The following is a 19351-nucleotide window of genomic DNA, read 5'->3' on the forward strand; positions in this document are numbered from 1 at the left end:
TCCATGACAACATCATCAAACACTGTATGGCAGCCAAAAAGAGCATTAATGTTGATTTGAATTGGAAATCCCTCTCTGTCCAACTACTGACCTCAGTGCTGCAGCCTCACAGCAGACGCTGGGACAGCAGTGACACCGTGTGGTGGAGGCTGATATGACAGGTCACTGAGAGTCTGGCCGGCTGCACAAAAGCTTCTTTGTTTTCTTTTTCTCTTAGGAAAGGAGAGTTAGGATTGCTTTATGTTTAAGAAGGTCATGTAGCTCAAACTGTTAACCTAAGTAAAGTGTTTAAGCAGTGTGCAGCAGTCAGTCCTACAACAATGATTCTAATGTTGTGATGACTGTTTTTTGACATTTTTTCTTTTTTAAATGTTTCGCCCTTTCTTTATATATTCTTTCTTATTTATTTATTTTTTAAAGCCACAAGATAAACATTTTTATCTTTCCTGACTTTGGGGGCTCCATATTATTCTGAAATGGAGGATGAATTAATATTTGATAACAAAGAGCTGAGTTTTAAAGATGGATTATTTGATTATTTCACAATTTTACAGTTATATATTTTGTCTGTAATTATTCACATGATTATTTCAGTCATAATGTCTTTGTGTCTCCATAAAATCCTAAGTACAGCACTTTAAGTGATATTGTACAATTTACATTCCTATTTACATTATTTTTTAGGAAAAAATGCACTTAATCTGCAGCTGAAGTCTCCAACTTTAGTTGGGTTGACCAGCTGAGCGCCGCTGAATTATTTATTTAATTACTCGTGACCTGTTTTTATAATTGTTAAAAAATCAAAAACATGAGAAGTGAGGGCTGGGGCAGGCTTGGAAAGTGTGTGTGTGTGTGTGTGTGTGTGTGTGTGTGTGTGTGTGTGTGTGTGTGTGAGTTTGAGGCTGTGTGACTTCCAGCTGCTAACAGCTATAAAAAGAAAACCACTGTCTTGTCTCCCTCACAGTCACGGACACAGGGCTGACAGGTAACCTCTCAGTTTTGACCGTAGACCTTTTTCCTCCCTCTTCCTGCTGCCACCCTCCTGCCCTTCGTCCTGCATGGCTGAGCGCACACACACTGAATGACATCGAGCACCCTGCAGGGTCTCCTCTCCTACTGACAAACACTCTGTACATGAATCAGGTTTAAAAGAGGAACATTGCCTTCAACTGATGTGACACTCACTGAGCCTTCCCAAAAACTAAAACTTTCTGATCACTGGAGTCATGAGAAGCAGTGGGACCCAAACGTGGGGATTGGGTCACAAAATGTTGAGATCTCTGGGTTAAATTATGGTTGTTCCTTAAAGAGTAAGGTTTGCGTATAATATTCCATATTTTTCATGTTGTCTTACTGTCAACAAATCTCATGAAAAGACCAAAACCCAACAATAAATGTATATTATTGTGTGTGTATCAAAGCCTGATATATCTTATTCCTCTGTTCCATAGAGCTTTTGTTAATGTTACTGTTTGTCGGCCCTAAATGTCTTGTTAAGCTCTGAAGACAGCACAGTTTTCTGCGGGCCCATGTGTTGTGTTTTCTGCCACTGAAGAGAAATAAATCTCATTCATGTACGACATAATTTTTGGCGCTTATCGGGATTGCTAACGCTACCAGCAGCTATGTGTGAGAGGCACAAACTGGGGCTACAGTCAGCCAGGGTTCTGCTTTTTATACTAAAACTATTAAAAACACATCAATGAGCCACACTGCTGCACTGGGTGATATGTTCCTTCATCACCATGAACACACACACTGTAGTTTATTCTGACTTAGTCCCACACACACCGTCCTGCTGCCCCAAACACTCACTAGAGCACCAAATGTGGATTAATCCACCGCTGAAAATAGTCCCCAACAGATGCACTATTTCCTGCTGTTAGTTTGATAAAAACTTTTGCAACATATTACTGGTTTGGGTCTTTACATGGGATTTGTCGACAATGACAAAATTACAGAGTAACAGCTGGCTTTCATTTTAATAAACCAAATCCAAAAGGTGTTTGAAAAGTGTAAAATCCAGGGTGGGGAGGTGACCTATCTGTAAGGAGCAGACAGGTCCGAGTGGCTCTCAGGTGTGGACTCATCATGCTTTACTTAATGTCTGCTGGGTCTCAGTGGATCCTTCTCATGGCTTTTCCGCTACGTTTGAGTCCATGTTCTCTTTGTGTTTGTACTTTCCCTCCTTCAATTGAATCATCGTTTTGCTGTATGTGATGGTGTTGCATCTCCTTGATATGGCTGTTCTGGAATATGTTTTTGAATATTAAAAAATGGATGTTTTCATATCTTTTTTTTCTCTGCCTCTACCCCAGGACGGACGGCAGACGCTGGTCCCTGGCCTCATTACCTTCCTCTGGCTATGGCACCAACACTCCCAGCTCAACTGTCTCGGTAAATATCTTTACTGTACTGCATGTCTCTGCATGTAATTTTATGGATTTTATAATGATCTGTAAATGGTAAATGGACTCTACTTGTATAGCGCCTTTCTAGTCTTTCAACCGCTCAAAGCGCTTCACTGTTCATCCCAAAAAAAACCCAGAAATAAATGCTTTTGGCTCCGTCTAACATTACTGCACAGCAACAAGCAAACAAAACCTCCACTCAGATAAACCTCAGCTATGATCCAGTCCCTTGTTCTTCCACCTCTCTCTCCTTATCTCCTCCCCTCAGATGCCCTCAAGTGTACTTCTGCTTCCTGGTCTGTTTCTCCCCTTTTTTCCTTAATTCCCAGGGACATATCAGCAGTCCCGCTGGTCTAATCCTTCTCCTTCTCCCTTCCTACCTTCTGCTGTTCCTTCATCTCCCCTCTTAATACCCCAGTGTGCGGTTTCTGTGTACCTGCTGCCTGTAGAATGAGGCTCAGCATGCTTCAAAGGCAGTGAGCCGAGTTAGCTGGCTGTGCGAGCTCTTAACGTGCAGATCCAGACTGCTAGCGTGCCTGCTAGTTCACTGTATTTACAGAGGACCAAGGCTTCTTTGATTCTTCTCATTAGGGAAAATAAATGACTTGTTGGAAGAAAAGGACTTCCCTCAGTGCCCAGTAATTATTGATTTGCTGATTTACAGGTCAAAAGACATCTAGACATGTAGGTTAAAAGTGGGATACATTTGGTGGGGAAATGAATGTTTCCTTTTTATGGTATAACCACTGTTTCAAAAGTATTGCAATGACGTTGCAATGTGTATTTTGGACCTGCTTCACATTGAAACATAGTCCTAGAAATGCTGTTGGAGCAATGGCTTTATGTATCCTAGACGTCTCATAGAACCAAAACCAAATTTTGTGGTTGACTTTAAATTAACACACAAAATCTCCAGTAGGTGTTGATCTTAAAAGTTAGATATTTATCATCTGGACTAACATTTTAACATCCATAGCCTAATGTTGTTAGCATCACTTACTGATGTTCTTGTGGAATTGATCCAAAACATAAGAAAAAGAAGAACATTGGCATGTACACCTTTTGTTGTATGTGTGGCTTCTGTTGCCCTGCTGGCTTCTGATGTATGTACAAGTCACAACTAGCGTCTCTTTTGAGTTGAGTCACTCCATACTAAAGGCTGTGAATCGCAGGGACAGGGTAAGGTACTGGGAGAAAAACCTAGACTTACCTAGCTCCAACTAGCTGCTGACTGTAACCTGCATTCCCTGTCCTCTCCTGTAACTAACTCACCTGACCTGGACTAGCCCTAGTCTTAGCCTAGCTCCAGCCTAACCCCGCAGTAGCTGCAGTGCTGGTTGTAATCTGTGCTCCCTCTGTGCTCCTCCTCTCACAGTCCTCCTGTTCATCTCAGGAGAAGCTGCACCAGCTGCCCTTCCAGCCCACTCCGGACGAGCTGCACTTCCTCACCAAACACTTCAGCTCCGAGAGCATCACGGACGAGGAGGGACGCCGCTCCCCCGCCATGAGACCGCGCTCCCGCAGCCTCAGGTAGGAGTTCTGTCATAAGTTACACTTTAAGAAAAACCCACATAAACACTGTGCAAAGCCCTGTCTGTGTCTCTGCAGCACGCAGCAGCCACCACAGCTGTTGAAGCCGATGTGAAAAGGGCATTAAGATGCTCTTCCTCCAATGGCCACTAACTGCTAGAACATTTATATTCATAAAAGTTTGTTGTTTGGCTGGAGTGCAATTTTGAACACTGAATGTGAATACTGCTGCTTTGACAAAATAAATATATTAAATTACTCCATCTTAACCATAAAGACAAAACACACACAGAAAAGCACACTCATGCAGGTCTCTTCTGGGTCTGATGAGTATTGTTGAGACTCTTGACTCACTGTGTTCCCAGATTTGAGCAATTACTTTGGTGAGTGCAATGTTATGATTTCAACTTTGAGAAGCAAATCAAGTCAGATCCTGTTTGCTCCAAATGCGAACAACAATATCCAATGTAGAAAGTTTTCGACCCCTTCATTTCTTGTCGGTTAGACTCATTTCCTGTACTGTAGATATCAGTCAGTCTTCGTGTCCCAGCTGCTGCTGCTTGACTTTTCACTGGCACTAAAAAAAAACAGCCACCACATCTCTCCTGGACGTGCCTCTCTTCAGAGGCTTCCAGTGCATTATAGAATTGATTTTAAAATCTTATTGTTTGTTTTTAAGGCTCTCAGTGGGCTGACCCAATCTCAGACATTTTAAATCTCCTCCAGGTCTCTGAGATGTTCTGACCTAAACCTGTTTGCTGTTCCACAGTCTCGGCTGAAGCAGAGTGAGATCACGCCTTTGCCGTCGTTGCCCCTTGACTGTGACAGCTTCCCTCTTAAATATTAGAAATCCTCCTGCTACTGAAACCTTTTTGTCCTGCCTCAAAAGCCATTTTTATTCTTTACCATTTGGACCCGCGTAACTCTGTATGTCTAAGGGTGATAGACACTTGATTAGCTACACCTATACAATCTAATGCAATCCAGTACAACGGCTCTGCCACGTATTCTACCTTTACAACGATTATAATGTTCAGTTTTTGTTGACATTGTCAGAGAGGTATTAATTCAACTATATGTTAATTATAGGGCTGCACAATTAATCGCAATATTATCGAAATCGCAGTATGGCCAAGTGCAATATACAAATTGCAGAAGCTGCAATTTTTTGATAAAGGTAAAATGTGTGACAAAACAGCATCATAATGAAGTACTGTGGTGCTGCAGAGCTGCCCCGGCCTGCAGTCTTCTCCAGATGTAAGAAAACATGTTTGTTTGGTACAGACCCCGACAAATGTCACATCATCATGATTTTTTTTTAGTGAAAATGAAAATTGTGATGCAAAAATGATCATTCCCACTAATCGTGAATCATATTGCAATCATAATATCTGATAATATGATATGATTTTGTTACCATATCGTGCAGCCCTAGTTAATTACTGAGGTCGTAGGTAGTGATGGCGTTGTACTGGACTGCATTATATTCAAATGTGTTTCTAATATTCAAATATCAAAACTGAACATTATTATCTTTCTAAAGTTAGAATTTATTGCTGAGCTGTTGTATTTGACAGACTGCGTTGCTTGATGTTACACAGCTCATTTTTGTCCCTATATTGATTTTAAATGTGCCACATAAGTAATGAATGAAATGAAAATAAGGGAGATGATGGCCAAAACTATGAAAATAAGACCCAAGGTGTAATAAACTGGACTTATACTTTACCAACTTAGCATAACATTAGCATACGTTGATGCCCTGGGTTGTGTGTGGTTGTGTGTGGTTGTGTGTGTTTGTGTGTTGTTGGTGTCAGCCTTCAGAAAGGTCAGACTCGTCCCTCTGACGTGTCCATGACAGGTGGGAGCGAGTAGTAAGTCCTCACTGTTTATATCAGTGACACTCACCTGTTCACCTGTCTACCTGTGGATCTGTCTGTCCGTCTGTGTTTCTTTCATTGTCTCAAATGTCTTTTGTCTTTTATCTGCTCATGTTTCTCCATCTCTGTTTCTACCTGTCAAGAGCTGCTTTTAGATTTCACACACTTTCATTTACTGATTTTCAGCCTGTCACTGCCTTTCAGTGTCATCCCTCCTTAAAACTTTCTTTATTTTTATCTTTTTCCTCTCTCTCTCTCTTCACCCACACTTAGTGTCTCACCTCCACCTCTTGTCTCAGCAGCTTTTTCCTCTGTTTCTTTACGGAGAGATATTGAATTCTGTCATCCTCTGAGATGAAAGAGGCGAGACAGAGTTTCATGGTGTGTATCTGATAAGAGTCCCACTGTGTTTGTTGATTGATGTCAGGCGCTCTCTGTGTGTTTGTGTGTGTGTGTGTGTGTGTGTGTAAAGAAGTGCCATCTCAGGTAATCCACCGTCACCCTGTGTCCTTATATAACCTCTCTTTCTGTCTGTAAAATTGAATAGAATTAGAAATCATGTAAAGATAAAAGAAGAATTTTCATACAAGAACAAGTAAAAACGTCGAGAATGAGATGTTATAAAATGTTCCAGCTTTTATCAGGAATATGATAAAAGCTGACAAAACCAAAGTGCTGTAATTATAGAGATGAAGTACACTGCAAGTTAATTTACTTGGAAGTGACTTTGGAAAGGGTTTCGGCTGTAGCCAACAGTCACCCCCCTCATGTGCAGGGTGGATGAGCCTCAGTGGAAAGCCTGACATCATATTAGTCCACCAGCAGTGAGTGTCATTAAAAAGCTCTTAGTGAGCAGTCCGTAGACTGTCTGCAAGTCCAGATAAATAACCAACAGAGAGCTGTGGAGAGAGAGAGAGAGAGAGAGAGAGAGAGAGAGAGAGAGAGAGTAGGATTAGGGTTCGGGTTCAGTTCAGGATCCAGTTCCAAGTTGATAAAATACGCTAATGAAGATACCAGTGGGAGGAAAATGTTCTAAGATCTAAAGAGGAAGTTAAAAAAGATGTGAAGGGAGAGAAATGAAGTGAGTGACTGAGAGGAGAGATGATGATTGGACCCATGAGGAGGAGGGGGGGGACAAGTGTGCCTGTGTATGAAAGAGAGTGAACAAATGAAAATGAGGTGCAGAGCACAATTATATGCTAATTTTATTACTATGCCATGAGCGATGACAGTCGCCTTTTTTTTTAATCATTTAACAGTTTCTCTGTTCATCTCAAATATTTCTTGTTCCGCTCTCAGCCCATCCTTCGCTCAGGTTTTGCTTTTCTTGTCCAGTTTAATTTCTGCAGGATATCTATCACCTGTTATCACCCCCCTACCTTTCTGTCTGTCCACCATCCACTCTTCCATACACTGGGAATGAGCAAACCACATCCATCCATCATACTGTGCATGTGCCACTGTTACAGGCTTGTCTATTCTATCATACATATCAGTAGTCACGTATTATATAGAAAACTCCTTTTCCATGTGTCAGAGTAAGCAAACATAGTCTAGCTCATATTTTGTCACATTTTAAAATCTCCAAACTACCACAATCAGTAGTAGAGGCTGACTGATTTATCTGCCAACTGTAACTTATCACAGGTGTATCGGATTCTCGTTAATGTCGGCCAGTAGGTAACAGGAAATTGCAGTAGATAGAAAACTTAATTCTTGCACAGATACAGCAGTCAAGTGACATACAGTACATCACAAAACAAACTGTATAAGAACACTCATAGGTAGATAAGATTGCATTTTACATTGCACATGTTTTGTTTCTGTATATTGTACGTACAGGTAACATTTTGTTTTTGTACTTGTGTTGTCAAGTTTCGCATTTGGGATAATAAAATGACTGACTGATGAGAAGTAAAATAGCAAAAGCACAAATTACTTATTTGGACCATATTAGCAACCTTTTACAATTATAGTGTCAGTGCTGTACATGGTTAGTGCAGGTCTAGTAGAAAGATATGTGTCAGGTAAATTAGAAACTGTGCCTTTGGTGAGTGAATGATTAGTTTTTTTTTTGTTCTGATTAGCAGTTGGCACCTGCCATCAGTGTATGAATGTGTGTGAATGTGTGTGAATGGGGTGAATGACATGTAGTCGAAGGACTAGAAAGGTGCTATACAAGCACAGTCCATTTACCATGTCCTGGTAGGCTTTTAACGTGACACATCTACAGGAAGTTGGGCGTTTCATTGACAGCAGCTTAACACTGATTAGTGACTGAAAACAGCATTTCTGTTAATAAGAACAACACAGAACAGCGGAGCGGTACTGTAAGTATGACACGGCTACTGATGGAATTAGTACTGTGGAAATTGACATTATGCTGAATATATCAAGGCAACAGGTAAACATGGAGGCTAATTGAAACGGGAGCAGATCAAATACAATAAGATATACTGGTATATACTGTAGAACAGGAATTAAGGCGCGTCTCTAAAATAATCCTGTTTTTAAAGGCGTGGTTCTCCCTCTACTGTTTTAGAATTTACTGAACAAAAACTTCACCAAAGTACCTTCCTCCTGCCTAATCGAATCGTGAATCTCATCACGGGATGTTGAGGTTTCTGTGAACACATACAATCACAGCACTCATCACACACGCACACACACACACACACACACCTCATCCCCGTTCTGCCCGGCTCTCTGTCACGGTCAATTAGGCCTCTCATTTCCCGAGTCGCCCGCCTCAGTTGTGAAGCATCAATGTTATTTTTCTCTCTCTCACACACACAGCCTCTCCCCCGTCCTCACCTCTTTCTCCCACCCGCCTCACCGCCACCATCTGATTCGCTGTCTCGTCTGATTTACTTCAATTACCCTCTCTACCAATAAGCTCTTTTGCATTTTGAGTGCCTTTTGTTACATGTGACATCACCACTTAGCTTTCCAGCAATGTTTTAATTATGCAATTTTATAAAACACCCTGGAGTTGGGACACATCTTATATTCTATTTCATAAATATTTTCTCTCTTTCTCACAGTCTTAACTTTTGAACTTGCAGCCCCACATTAAAGCAAAAGAACTCTCACAACTTCCTCCAAAGCCTCATCTCCAAGGTCGTTTCTCAAAATAATGACAAAGGCATTTTTCAGGGATTGCTGCGAGGCGATTTTTATTTCCCATTACAGTAGAAATATAGCCGTGTTGTAATTAGCCTTTGTCTGGCTTTCTTGCGTTATTCATCCCTGGGATTTCACTTGGACCTCCACTGCAGCTCGCTCTGAACGGGAGCTTTATTTTAATAAAGGCTCGGGCTGCTCAGAGCCACGAGCACACAAGAAGAATAACACAGAGAGAAGAAGAAGATATTCTGTGAAAATTAAAGAATGTACATAACAGCCTCTGGCACTGAATCCGTCTCTGTCAAGGCTAACCTTTAATTACTGAGCCGCGTGGCAGAGCCAGGCGGGTTTTGATTGATTTTTCTTTTTCAAGAAACACGAACATGAAAGGAGAGTTTTAAAGTTGAAGGTGTTAGAGCTCTGAGTGATTGACGTACATCAGTAATGGCTGAGTGTGTGTGTGTGTGTGTGTGTGTGTGTGTGTGTGTGTGTGTGTGTGTGTGTTGGTGTGCAGGCGCACAGGTGAGGCTTGTTTTGTTTGTTCTCACTTACTTTTAGAATAATGCTCTGATTTTCTCTTTTTAACAGAAATATTGAAATGAAATGAAAACATTTCCTGCATATTTTCACATTAAAAGCTTACCAAAAAATATCACAACAAAGCACAACAAAGCAGGTTAAAACAAAAGAAACATAGAAGCACGGTTATGTACTGTATTTCGTGTGTGTGTGTGTGTGTGTGTGTTACCTGTCACCGTATGCGTTGGCGTAATGATAAACAGCCCCCATGACGTTTAGCTCATTTGTCACATTCAGGCTGCTCTCATTCCTATTAAGCTGGTAATTGGACTTTGAGCTGCCGATGGATGACTTAAAGCATTACCTCATCGCACAGGTCGTGTGTGTGTGTGTGTGTGTGTGTGTGTGTGTGTGTGTGTGTGTGTACTGATGACTCATACTAACAAAGACATGTGGAGCCCCAAATGTATACTTTTACCTCACCTACCTTCCTCTCAGTCTGTAACACTCAGTCTCTCTAGGAATGTTTTTAAAATACTTTTTGTTAAAAAGAAAAAGAAAGTTGTTTTATTTTATTGTTTTATCTTTTTTATTTGGTTTGATTAAGTCTTTATTTTGATTAGTATTGTTTTATATTGTATTGAAATGTTTGATTTACTTTTGATTTTTGTAAATTTTGCCTTAGTCATTTGATTTCAGGTTCACCATTCAAATAGTCTCATTGACAGATGTGTAGGATCAAAAATACTGGACTGAGAAGGAACCAGAGAATCCCACACACTGTTCTAACTTTATTAGCGATTTAGTCCTATATCAAGTCAGTATATTTATCAGTGACAAAGTACAAGTTATCAACAGTGTGTTGGTTATTTGGTTCCTTAAAATGAGAAGAAAATACGCAAGTTGTGGTGAGATGGGCTCCCAGTACAGATTCCTTTGTTTTAGTCATTTTCTCTATACGAATATTAGTATCTTGAAAAACGAGACAGAATTAATATCAAGAAAACAGGTTTTGAGTCTTAAAATTCTAAAAACAAGCTGACATTGTACAGATTGGCAGATTTAAAAAAAAAAAAAAAAAAAGATTTTTGGACAAAATAATTTATTAACATGGAGAATATTTCCATGTGTACCAATCGCTAACATTGCAGTTGCAATATTTAGAAGGAAATGTTTACAGTCATAAATGGATGAAATGAATAATACAGCAGGCTAACAAAACCAAAAATTGCTTGGAATGAAATTTCTCTCCCATGACTTGTGTACACAAACACACACACACACACACACACACACACACACACACACACACACACCGTCACCTGTCGTCATCCCCTATTCTCCAGAAAGTGAGACATAGAAAGGTCAAGGATATTGCTGCTGTCGCTATTTTGTCTTATTGGAGAGAATGGTTGGAGGCGGGGGGTGGTGTATGATAGAATAAGAAAAGCGAGGAGTCCCGGGAGGAGGGAAATAAAGAGAAAATGGAGTCCACCGAGTGAAAGACGGATGGATTGATATTCTGTTGGAGCTGGTATGGACTGAAGGAGACATCACTGTCAGTCTGTCAGGTCATGAAAACCCCTGAAAACTGACGGACACTCGCTGCAGTGAGGCAGTTCGGTTGCTGACAGCCTTGGTTTATTACTGACAGCCACGCGCACACGCAGACACACACACATCTCCAGAGGCGTTACCTTTGTGTCGGTCTCTGTGTGCAGCCATGTGAGTCCAGAGGTTGTCATGGTCCTCAGTTTACACCGCTGAAGACACACATATGATGAAGACCCCAAGGTCCCGTTAGAGTGCGTGACCACCATCCTGCTTTTATTCCCTCTGTGCTGACGGATCCTGTCTGTCACATCCTGTCTGGTCAGTTCTGTTTCTGCAGCTCAGGAGCAGGCAGCACTCCCTCCTCTAAGAGAATAAAGTCCAGAATAGTCTACATTTTGGATCTTTTCTAAACCTCTGTGTGTGAAGAAAAATAAAAAGTCACTTTCTACTTAGCCCCAGTTTGTGCTTCTCATGCATAGTCATTACAGAGAGTCACAGAGCTTAGAATCTGTTTTTCTGAAGGATAATCCCTGACAATATTTGGAAACCCAAAAAGGTCATTTAACAACATGTGCTGAGCAAGGAGATAATAAGAAATAGAGTCCCAACCTTGGGAAACAAATAAAATATCTGTTTTATGCAGATGGTTGGAAGGATTCTGGAAATACCTCCAATATAGCTGTAAGACCTCATGGGTTTTTGAAAGATTATCTAGGATTTATCTTTCAGAAAAAAGTTGAGCTCTCTCATGATACACGAGAAGCGCTCACTATAACACTGTTATATATTGATACCTTTTCAACCTAACATTTTTAAAGCATGAATGTAAAAACATGAGACCCATGTACAGCTAAGGTAACAGAAAGGTCAAACACACACTGACCACATGTTGAAGTGCTGTGTTATTTGACAGGATTCACACTAGACAAGCTGTACAGACAGAAGTGCTCAAAGTACAGTACAGAATGTGTTAATATTTTAACATTTCTAGAGTATCAACACTCAATATAGTAATACAGTAATACATTTTTCTTGGACTTAGAGTAGTAGTTTGTGATTTGGCAACATGGAGGTTGATGCATCTGCTTCTGTTGGTGGATAGAATTACATAAGACAATGCAATAAAACAATAAAATGGTCCAGTTTGGGTCAAATTATACAGTAAGAAATTAATACATTTGCATCATGAAGGCTTCCATGACCCCATTCATCTGTATTTGTCTGTTTTGTTTCAGTCCTGGGCGCTCGCCTATCTCCTTCGACCATGAGATCATGATGATGAACCATGTGTACAAGGAAAGGTTCCCCAAGGTTTGTACTGCAGTTTGTACACACTTCCTGTACAGAATCAGTTCACTGTGGATTTAGCAGACATGCAGAAGCAAAAGGGCGGGAAGTGCAGAGCAATGGACAGCAACACATTGGAAACAAGTCACAGGGGGAAAAAGTGTTGTTTACCTTTTATTATGTGTTTTGAAAGTTTGAGGCTGAAACCCAAATTGTAATAAGCATTTCAGGTGTGTAGATCCAACCATGAGAAAAGATTAAGCTCCTGATTGTGTATATTTAGACCAATTTCCAACCCCAGTTGTAATCTAACCAGCCTGAGCTAAGCCAGGGTAGCGACTTAGTGACGTAACACTTCCTGCAGCTGCTTAAAAAAAGGCTAAACCACTTCTCTTTGTTGGAGGGCTTTTACTGTAAAGAAACTGCAGAAAGGGTTAAGTTTACAGTAACAGCACGTGAACATAAAACAATATACACTCAAAAAATATGACCGGTCAAGGAAGGAGGCCAATCATGGTCGGCCAGTGTTAAATCAACGTTCAAAAGTTCTCAGACTTTAATTTTTGTGTCCAGTTCTAAATATTTGTTCATATATTTGTGTGAATATGGTATTGTGAAGGTGTAATATGCTAAAGACTATCAGAATGCTTATTGTATCATAGTACAACGGTGCAAGGAAATGTATTATCTCAGGCTTACAGGCCCACATATGCAGACATGCGTGTCAAAGATTCTTTTTTGAATAATTAATTATTTAGTGTGAAGGGATTTACTCCTGTGCACATGCAGTTTTTGGTCATGTGTGTGTCTCCGTGTGTCTGGTATGCGTGTACCTCTTTTGTGACTCATCCCTCTCCCCCCTCTAATTGCCTCCCCCCTCCTCCCCTCCCCCTCAGGCGACAGCTCAAATGGAGGAGCGTCTGGCCGATCTGCTCTCCTCCTCGGCCCCAGATAAGATCTGCCCGCTGGCCGACGGGGTCCTGAGCTTCATCCACCATCAGCTGATAGAGCTGTCCAGAGACTGCCTGGAGAAAAGCAGAAAGGACCTCATCACCTCCCGCTACTTCTACGAGCTCCAGGAGAACCTGGAGAAGCTGCTGCAAGATGTAAGTCGAACAACAGTTTATTCACTGCCCTGCAAAAAGCAACTTTTATTTCAAATTCAATCATTCTGTTAGAAAGCAACAAGTAAAGCAAAAGTAACCATTACTTAACCAAGTAAGATTGTGAAACACTATCATATCTGTAAGATGTAAATTTACTTGCAACTTGATTGTACTCCTAGGGAATTTTCATATAAAGAAAGTTAAAAAAAAATATTGCTTCTTATGAAAATGAAGGGCAGTACAGTAAAACAAACAAACAAACATTAAAAAATCAATAGAAAATAGAAATATCCCAGTGCACCAAACAAAAATGTTTAGCCCCTCAAGATGGAATATTTGAAGAAAGGCCGTAGTATTATGGACAAGATGTATTTTAATAAATAGCACCATTGCTTCACATGAGGCATAAAATACATTACATTTTTTTTAATCTTCTGGAGCTCTGGTGGATATTAAATTATTAATAGTAGAAGTAACTCCACAGTTATTTTTGTCAAAATCATTTACCAAAACACAAAAAGAGCTCCGGACCAGATCAGATCATGTCCATCTCTCTCATTTTGACTTGTCCCAGCAGGAAAAGCACAGGTGCTACTGATTAACAATGGCTCCTTTCCATTTGTTTCTCATTGAGCCAGCATATACAATACTAGGGCCCTGAAAATGGTAAACCTAAAGGGAATGCAGCCATGAACAGTGTTATATATTATATATACGTAACAGTTTGGCTGTGTCTCAAATCACTCCCTCGTCTACTCATTCAATATTTCAAATATATTAAACGCTCAATAGTTTAATCAATAGTGAGCAGTAAATTGACATTTCAGACATTTATGAATCAGCATCACGGACAGACGAGTTGCTAATTTTACTAATTATCACATCTATCAAAGTCAGGGCATTGCATTATGGGAGCAAATTCAGATTTTACGGCTCCCACAGTTTCCTAATTCTTTCCTAGAAATGAACTATGTAACTGGTAATTCATAGGCAGGTTCCTGGAAAGAATTATGCAAATTGGTGTGTTCAATTTGTAAACTTCCAATTAATTAATTCCAATTAACTGCTAACATGGCCTCTTTAGTCAGCGCAAGGCAGGTCAGCTGAACATATAAAAATTTTAAATTTGTCAAACAAACAATTCAACAAATATGAAGAATAGCTTTCAATAATAAATATGTACTTAGGTTTATATGGAATAACTAACTGAGTACCATAACTACCTCAAACCTTTGTCTTTTTTTATCCTGCAATAAGTACCAAACTCCGCAGGAATTTATTAGGATTTTACGGACCCCTAAAATAAAGCATTTCCGTTTTTCCTCCTGTTACAAATCAAAATGTCTGCTGTGAAAAAAGTCTATGCTGGACTTTGATGAAGGCATCATGACTATGGCACCTTCCCAGTCACGCTCGGTTTACCTTGGAACAACTCACGGCGTGACGCGCTCCTTCGTTCACTCATCATGGTTACTGCCGTCATTGCCATGTGATGTCAGACGAAGGCACAAAGACTGCGGCCCAGTTCAGTCCCTCAGCTCTCACACATTCCTTCACACACACTTGCTCTGTTTATTACTGACAAACAACTGTGATTTGCTAATCGCAGCTAATGGCATGATGGGACCATTCCGGACAGTTTTTGTGTATTTAAGCATGTATTTCAATGCGTGTGAACATAGAAATATAGTTACTTGTGTGGGGCAGTGGTGACATCTCTATTAGCTCAGTTTTCCAGTGCCGGGGGGGGGTAACATTATGGCTCCCACCGGCCTCTTATTGACCTTCTGTTCTACTGGGACACACACACACACACACACACACACACAAACTATCTCTCAATCATAGACACACACGCATATATGCAGGCGAGCACGCACACACACATCCTCCCCGATTTTAATTTCACACTCCAGCAGTCACCGGGGGCTGACAGATGACTCTCCCAGTCGAACAGGAGGGGTGAAGGAGGTGCAGTCGGAGGGTTTTGGCATGGGCGGGGATTCACGGGGATTCCTCTTTTTCTGATTGGCCGGCGGGATCACAGACGGGAGGTGGATGTATGTGCATGAAGCCTGTTCGAATGCTATGGGAGGGTGTGAGGAAATGGACTTGAGCACATCTGGAGAAGCTTTAGACGCCGAAGCTGCAATGCGGGCAGGATGATGACATCACCAATTAGGCGGCGTTAGCATGTTTTTTTGGCGCGCGGCAGCAGGTGGAGCAGACCTACAGAGGAGAGGAGAGTATGAGGCCATGAACAGGTGGATGGAGGTGTGAAAACAGCCTCCCTGCGTCCGTTGTTTGTGGAAATTCCTCGTTTGGGGGTTTTTTGTTTTTTTTTGGTGGCAACATGTCTCGCATCTCGTGGCAGAGGAGGCTGGAGGAGGAGGTGCTGGAGGAGGTGATGAGGAGGAGCGAGTGGAAGGTGTTCACTCACAGCTGGCAGGAGGAGGAGGAGGCAGACGCAGACTTTACAGTTGAGTCAATTTGATTCGGTCAAGCTTTATTAGCACGCTGAAACTTGTTCACACGGATGATGACGAAGACGATGAGCCTTGTAACTTCTCCGTAGTTTCAGTCAGACTCGAGGGCACATTGAAACATGTTAGCTTTTGATGCTGTTAAAGAAAATGTTACAGTATAACAACTCACTCTAACTTTGAAATCACTTTCAGCTCAGGTTTAGTTCTGCTTTAGGTGGTTTTACACGGAGCTGCTTGTTCACCTTTCACTGGTTTTAGTTGGTTGTAACTTCCTGTCAGTGATATACACAGAAAGTCCTTGATTCTTCATTATTATTATTATTTATATAAAAAAAAACAGCAGTGCTTGTTGTCGCTGTTTTGTAAGAGGTGTGACCGCTTTTGAAAATCTAAAAAAAAAGAAATACTGAGCATGTTCCAGAGGTCGATGACAAATACATTAATTATTAAATCTTCTTGTAATCAGTCAACTGCTATGGGTGTTTTTTTTTCTGTAGCTTGTTAATAATTCAGACTTTTTAATGAGTCATCAGGCCATTTTTATTGGTGGTATGATATATTGTATTTTGATAGATTCTTTTGGATCAGTTAATAATTAAGTAGTAAAGGGACAATATGCTTTTTAGAATATACTTAAAACTTGTTCTATACTTGTCTAGTATACAAATGTATGTTTCATTTAGTGCCTCTAGATGTTCTACAACTTCAAAGGATGCCCATGATTAGATTTTCCTTTCAGGACATGAAGGACTGATGAATGGTGCCCTCACTGCTTCGCTGCGTGAGTTTAGTTGAACAACATCTAACTTTGAGAACTGTTGGACACCCAGATGTTTTAGTTGTCAGCTCAGTTTGCCTGTTGTGTCAGACAAACCCTTCAGTATCTGGACAGTGATCTAAACTTGGTTTTATATGCTGGTGGTGTTCAGTTTAAAGGGTCAGTTCACCCAAATCACAAAGAATCATTCCATTTGTGATATCTAACCATGGAGGACACTGTTGGTTTCATGCAGGGGTGGTAATTTGTTCTAATCTATTATATATTCTAATTTATTATGGTATATGTATATGTAACTTTATATTGTATTGTGATATTAATATATGTGATACAGTAAGTTTTCTGAAAATTGCAACCATTTACAGAAAAAATAACCAAATGTGAACGTCTGTTTTTTTGGCTGATCCAGTTAATTACATACTTTAAAAAAACAACAACAACATACTTCATTACTTTGATAATAATCCTGTAAATGCAGAAACACCCAGAGATTTAAAAGGAATAAATACCTGTACTTTGGCATAAACAGTGTAGGAAAGTCTCTTGGCAAATTTAAATCATCTGACGGTAAATATTGTCACAAATATAGCCAACCCTAGTTTCATTTTCCCAGTATTTGAAATATCAGTCTGCGTCCCCAAATTCAGTGGAAGTGAAAGGAATTTCTTTTGGGGTGTTGGTGTCAGTGATTTGGGTGAATTGACCCTTTAACTGTAATTTTATATAGAAAAACTTTTTTTTTTAAAAATATTGAAAGCCTGTTTCTTCGGCTCTCTTCGTCTGAGAAATTGAGCCTTTAAGTTTTTCTGTTGTGAAATATTCATACATCAGTTGACGTGTGTTTTCAGTATAAAACCATCCATCCTCTGTTAACATTTAGTTTTCATCAGTTCACTCGTTCTGGTCTTGACATGTCTCAGTCCTTTGCCTTTGTCCTCCTTGCTTTATCCATTCCTTTATTCATCCATCCGTTCTCTCTCTCCTCATGTCATGACCCCATTACAGAGCTCGCAGGAGGCCGACTCACCTCTCCTCCTTCTGTCCTCCTCTGCTCCTGGTCTTGCCTTTTATCTCTCCTCCACCTTTACCCCTCTCCTTCGCCTCTCTCTTTTCTCCACTGCTCGTCCTCTCTTCCTCTCCCTCATCCGTCCCTGTCGCGGGGCCTTAAAGACCTGCCTGGCAGTCACCATGGCAACCTGCATCCAGGCCATCCTCTGCTGGAACCCCTGAGAGACCCCTGTAGGTCACCTGAGGGCAGAGGGGAAGGCAGAGTGCTAACTCAGCTCTGGCGATCTGTTACTGCGCATCGATCGTTCACTCTGAACCTTCAGCGTGTTTATCAGGGCACAGATACAGCTGCAAACATCTGGTTTTAATTGGCTCTCGGCTGGACTCAGGTGGAAACATTACCTGCTTGGAGACAGTGATGAGTACTCCCTAATAGGCTAAACAATAGGTGACATCACCTCTGTCCCATTCATTTGTCAGGAAACGAGTTGCTTGCCTGCAGAACAACACATGATGCTAGATCTCCTGGAATGTCGTGCATGTTCACGTGGCAGTGTGAAATAACGAGTAAAAATATATTTCCACCTTTGAGCTGCTGTCACTTAACATAAACCAATATTCAGAGTTTATACTGACCGCTCAATGAGAAGAGTGCTTCCTGTTGAGTCATTTTCAATATAATATACATTGATATAACCATAAACATGAATGAAAAGATCATTTTTAACCTCTGTAGTTTGAAACATTACACATTTACACATATATATGTATATACTGAACTATTACACAATTAAATGACAAGAAAAACATTGATGTTAATGTGGATGACTTAACATTCGTCCACCAGGTGGATTTTATTTATTTCCTACAGTGTATGAAACCCATAAAATGACACAGTAACATTTGTTCTCCAATTAGTTTTTCTAATGTAAACTTCCTTGGATATTAAATTAGTACCAATAACAACTTTAAGCAACAACACAAATTATCAAAAGTATCTCAAAGTTGAGGAAAATAAGACTCAAATATAGAACAATGTAGCCTTTAAAACTTTAAAACAATAATGCATTATACTGAACTATAATAAATATTAAATGAAGTAATTTGTGTTTTAAGTTAGCCTTTATTATGAACATTAAAATTGATCAATTTGATAAAAGCTATGACTAATTCATCTTTATGTAAATGTTTATCCTTCATTTACAGATTTTCTTTTGTCTAAACAATCAGTGCAGCTAAAGCTTTTTCCAACCAATTATGTCAAAACATTAAACTAATATCTACAGATCATATCATTCAGTAAACACATGCATACAAGCTGTTAAAGCACATTTACTATACTGTTCACCCACCAGGGAATCTCTTTCACATTAGACAGGCAGAGTGAATATACAGTCTATCTCACACACACACACACACTGTGATTGGTTAATTAGCTGCTGCACAGTGGGAGTTCGTCCCTCAGCTGTCCATTACTCACCGATCACTGGCCTGTACAGTCACCTCACACACACACACACACTCAGTCTCACTGTGTCACGCTTACATATACACACCCTAATACATATTTAGCATGCACATACAGTACATAGACACCGCCTCCCCTCCAGGTTTCATTACAGTTATAAATAATTCAGGAGGGGTCGGGGCCCCTGGGCCTCCTGCA

The 19351-nt window shown here is 40.4% G+C and overlaps 1 protein-coding gene across 17 annotated transcripts in view; it reads left to right on the forward strand.

Annotated features, from left to right (window-relative positions):
* mast2 (microtubule associated serine/threonine kinase 2) overlaps nucleotides 1-19351 on the forward strand; it is a 190422-nt gene that overhangs the window by 148068 nt on the left and 23003 nt on the right. For 10 of the 17 annotated variants that reach the window (XM_044199303.1, XM_044199304.1, XM_044199309.1 and 7 more), the window contains 5 exons: nucleotides 965-985; nucleotides 2319-2397; nucleotides 3787-3941; nucleotides 12256-12331; nucleotides 13204-13413. In XM_044199303.1, the coding sequence (XP_044055238.1) occupies nucleotides 965-985; nucleotides 2319-2397; nucleotides 3787-3941; nucleotides 12256-12331; nucleotides 13204-13413 (541 nt within the window). The remainder of the gene's footprint in view (nucleotides 1-964; nucleotides 986-2318; nucleotides 2398-3786; nucleotides 3942-12255; nucleotides 12332-13203; nucleotides 13414-19351) is intronic. The other 7 variants (XM_044199307.1, XM_044199311.1, XM_044199318.1 and 4 more) reach the window with 3 other exon arrangements.

The sequence above is a fragment of the Siniperca chuatsi genome, linkage group LG6 (assembly GCF_020085105.1).
Source record: "Siniperca chuatsi isolate FFG_IHB_CAS linkage group LG6, ASM2008510v1, whole genome shotgun sequence".
NCBI lineage: Eukaryota > Metazoa > Chordata > Actinopteri > Centrarchiformes > Sinipercidae > Siniperca > Siniperca chuatsi.